General features: G+C 49.4%; 1 protein-coding gene across 8 annotated transcripts in view; it reads right to left on the bottom strand.

Moving 5' to 3' along the window:
* MAPT (microtubule-associated protein tau) overlaps positions 1 to 2,077 on the bottom strand; it is a 147,495-nt gene that overhangs the window by 14,668 nt on the left and 130,750 nt on the right. For all 8 annotated transcript variants that reach the window (XM_012001939.1, XM_012001940.1, XM_012001941.1 and 5 more), the window contains one exon: positions 1,244 to 1,356. In XM_012001939.1, the coding sequence (XP_011857329.1) occupies positions 1,244 to 1,356 (113 nt within the window). The remainder of the gene's footprint in view (positions 1 to 1,243; positions 1,357 to 2,077) is intronic.

The following is a 2,077-nucleotide window of genomic DNA, read 5'->3' as shown; positions in this document are numbered from 1 at the left end:
AGATGGAGTCTCACTCTGTTCCCCAGACTGGAGTGCAGTGGCACGATCTTGGCTCACTACAACCTCTGCCACCTGGGTTAAAGCGATTCTCATGCCTCAGCCTCCCAAGTAGCTGGGATTACAGGCGTGCACCACCACACCCAGCTAACTTTTGTATTTTTAGTAGAGATCATCTCTAATAAACCATCTGCCCACCTTGGCCTCCCAAGGTGCTGGGATTACAGGCATGAGCCACCGCACCCAGCTAGTTCTCACTTTTGACTGCACTAAAGAATCACCTGGGAGTTTTAAAAACTGCAGCCACTTAGGCCAAGCACTGTGGCTCACACCTGTAATCCCAGCACCTTGGGAGGCTGAGGTGGGCATATTGCTTGACCTCAGGAGTTCAAGACCAGCCTGGGCAACATGGCAAAACCTCGTCTCCACAGGAAATACAAAATATTTAGCCGGGCATAGTGGCAGGTACCTGTAGTTCCAGCTACTTGGGAGGCTGAGGTGGGAGGATCACCTGACCCAGGGAGGTAGAGGCTGCAGTGAGCTGAGATCATGCTAATGCACTCCAGCCTGGATGACAGAGGGAGAATGATACGGGCTGGCTGTGTCCCCACCCAAATCTCATCTTGAATTGTAGTTCCCATAATTCCATGTATCATGGGAGGGACCCAGTGGGAGGTAACTGAATCATGGGGGCAGGTCTTTCCCATGCCGTTCTCATGATAGTGAATAAGTCTCATGAGGTCTGATGGTTTTATAAATGGGAGTTGCCCTGCACACGCTCTCTTGCCTGCTCCCATGTAAGACATGCCTTTGCTTCTCCTTTGCTTTCCACCATGATTTTGAGGCCTCCCCAGCCATGTGGAACTGTGAGTCCATTAAACCTCTTTCCTTTATAAATTACGCAGTCTTGGGTATGTCTTTATTAGCAGTGTGAGAACGGACTAATGCAGAGACCCTGCCTCAAATACATAAAAATAAATAAAAACAAAAACTCCAGCAACTGAGCTGCACCTAAGACCGATCAGTCAGCCTCTCCAGGTTGGAGCCCAGCTGTGAAATGTGCTAAAGCTCCTGGTGAAGGTGATGAGACAGGCAGTCGAGACCCACTGGATGCTGCTGAGGGCCCACATCCAGCCAATCAACACAGAAGCCTCTGTTTTCCTCCTCTGGGAACTGGACCAGTCTTTGTCCACTCGACTTGATTAATGCCCATACCCAAGTGCAGCATCCAACCCGCCCCCTTTACCTTCTTATTTCCTCCGCCAGGGACATGGGTGATATTGTCCAGGGACCCAATCTTCGACTGCACTCTGTCCTTGAAGTCCAGCTTCTCAGATTTTACTTCCACCTGGCCACCTCCTAGAACACAACACACACAAGAGCATCTTGCCATCATCTTCCGCGGTTCCGTGGACTTAGCACACATTACATGAGGTCTGTGGTCTACAGGGCAAAGTGCCAGGGGCTGCTGGGGCATAGCAAAAATTAGATCGGGAGCCACTGCTCTGCAGGGAAGAAGACAGTGATGGGACTTCCAGGTTTGCAGCAGGACTTGAACCAGGGCCAAGCAAGAGGTTTCAAGTAGAGACCAGCCTTTAGAAGTAGGTAAGACTTTCCTTTAGAATGCTGTTTGGATACAAGTAAGTCCTTGAAAAGTGCTTGAAAATAGTTTGCTTCATCTATCTAATCAAAGTATGCATCAATATTTACACAGTAAACTCTTCCTCTTGAGATACTGCAAAGGTAAGTGACAGCTCAACCCAGGAGAAATTATTCTAAATTATACATTGGTTGGCTTCCAGTAAGTCAAGTATTTTTTTGTTTTATTTTTTCTTTGAGATGGAGTCTCACTCTGTCACCCAGGCTGGAGTGCAGTGGCGCGATCTTGGCTCACTGCAGCTCCGCCTCCCGGGTTCACGCCATTCTCCTGCCTCAGCCTCCCAAGTAGCTGGGACTACAGGCACCCTCCACCACGCCCGGCTAATTTTTTGTATTTTTAGTAGAGATGGGGTTTCACCATGTTGGCCAGGCTGGTCTCAAATGCCCACCTCGGCCTCCCAAAGTGCTGGGAGTACAGACG

Source organism: Mandrillus leucophaeus, unplaced genomic scaffold, assembly GCF_000951045.1.
Source record: "Mandrillus leucophaeus isolate KB7577 unplaced genomic scaffold, Mleu.le_1.0 Scaffold670, whole genome shotgun sequence".
In the NCBI taxonomy this organism is placed as follows: Eukaryota; Metazoa; Chordata; class Mammalia; order Primates; family Cercopithecidae; genus Mandrillus; species Mandrillus leucophaeus.
Note: the sequence above shows the minus strand (reverse complement) of the source record. Positions and strands in the feature narration are given on the sequence as shown.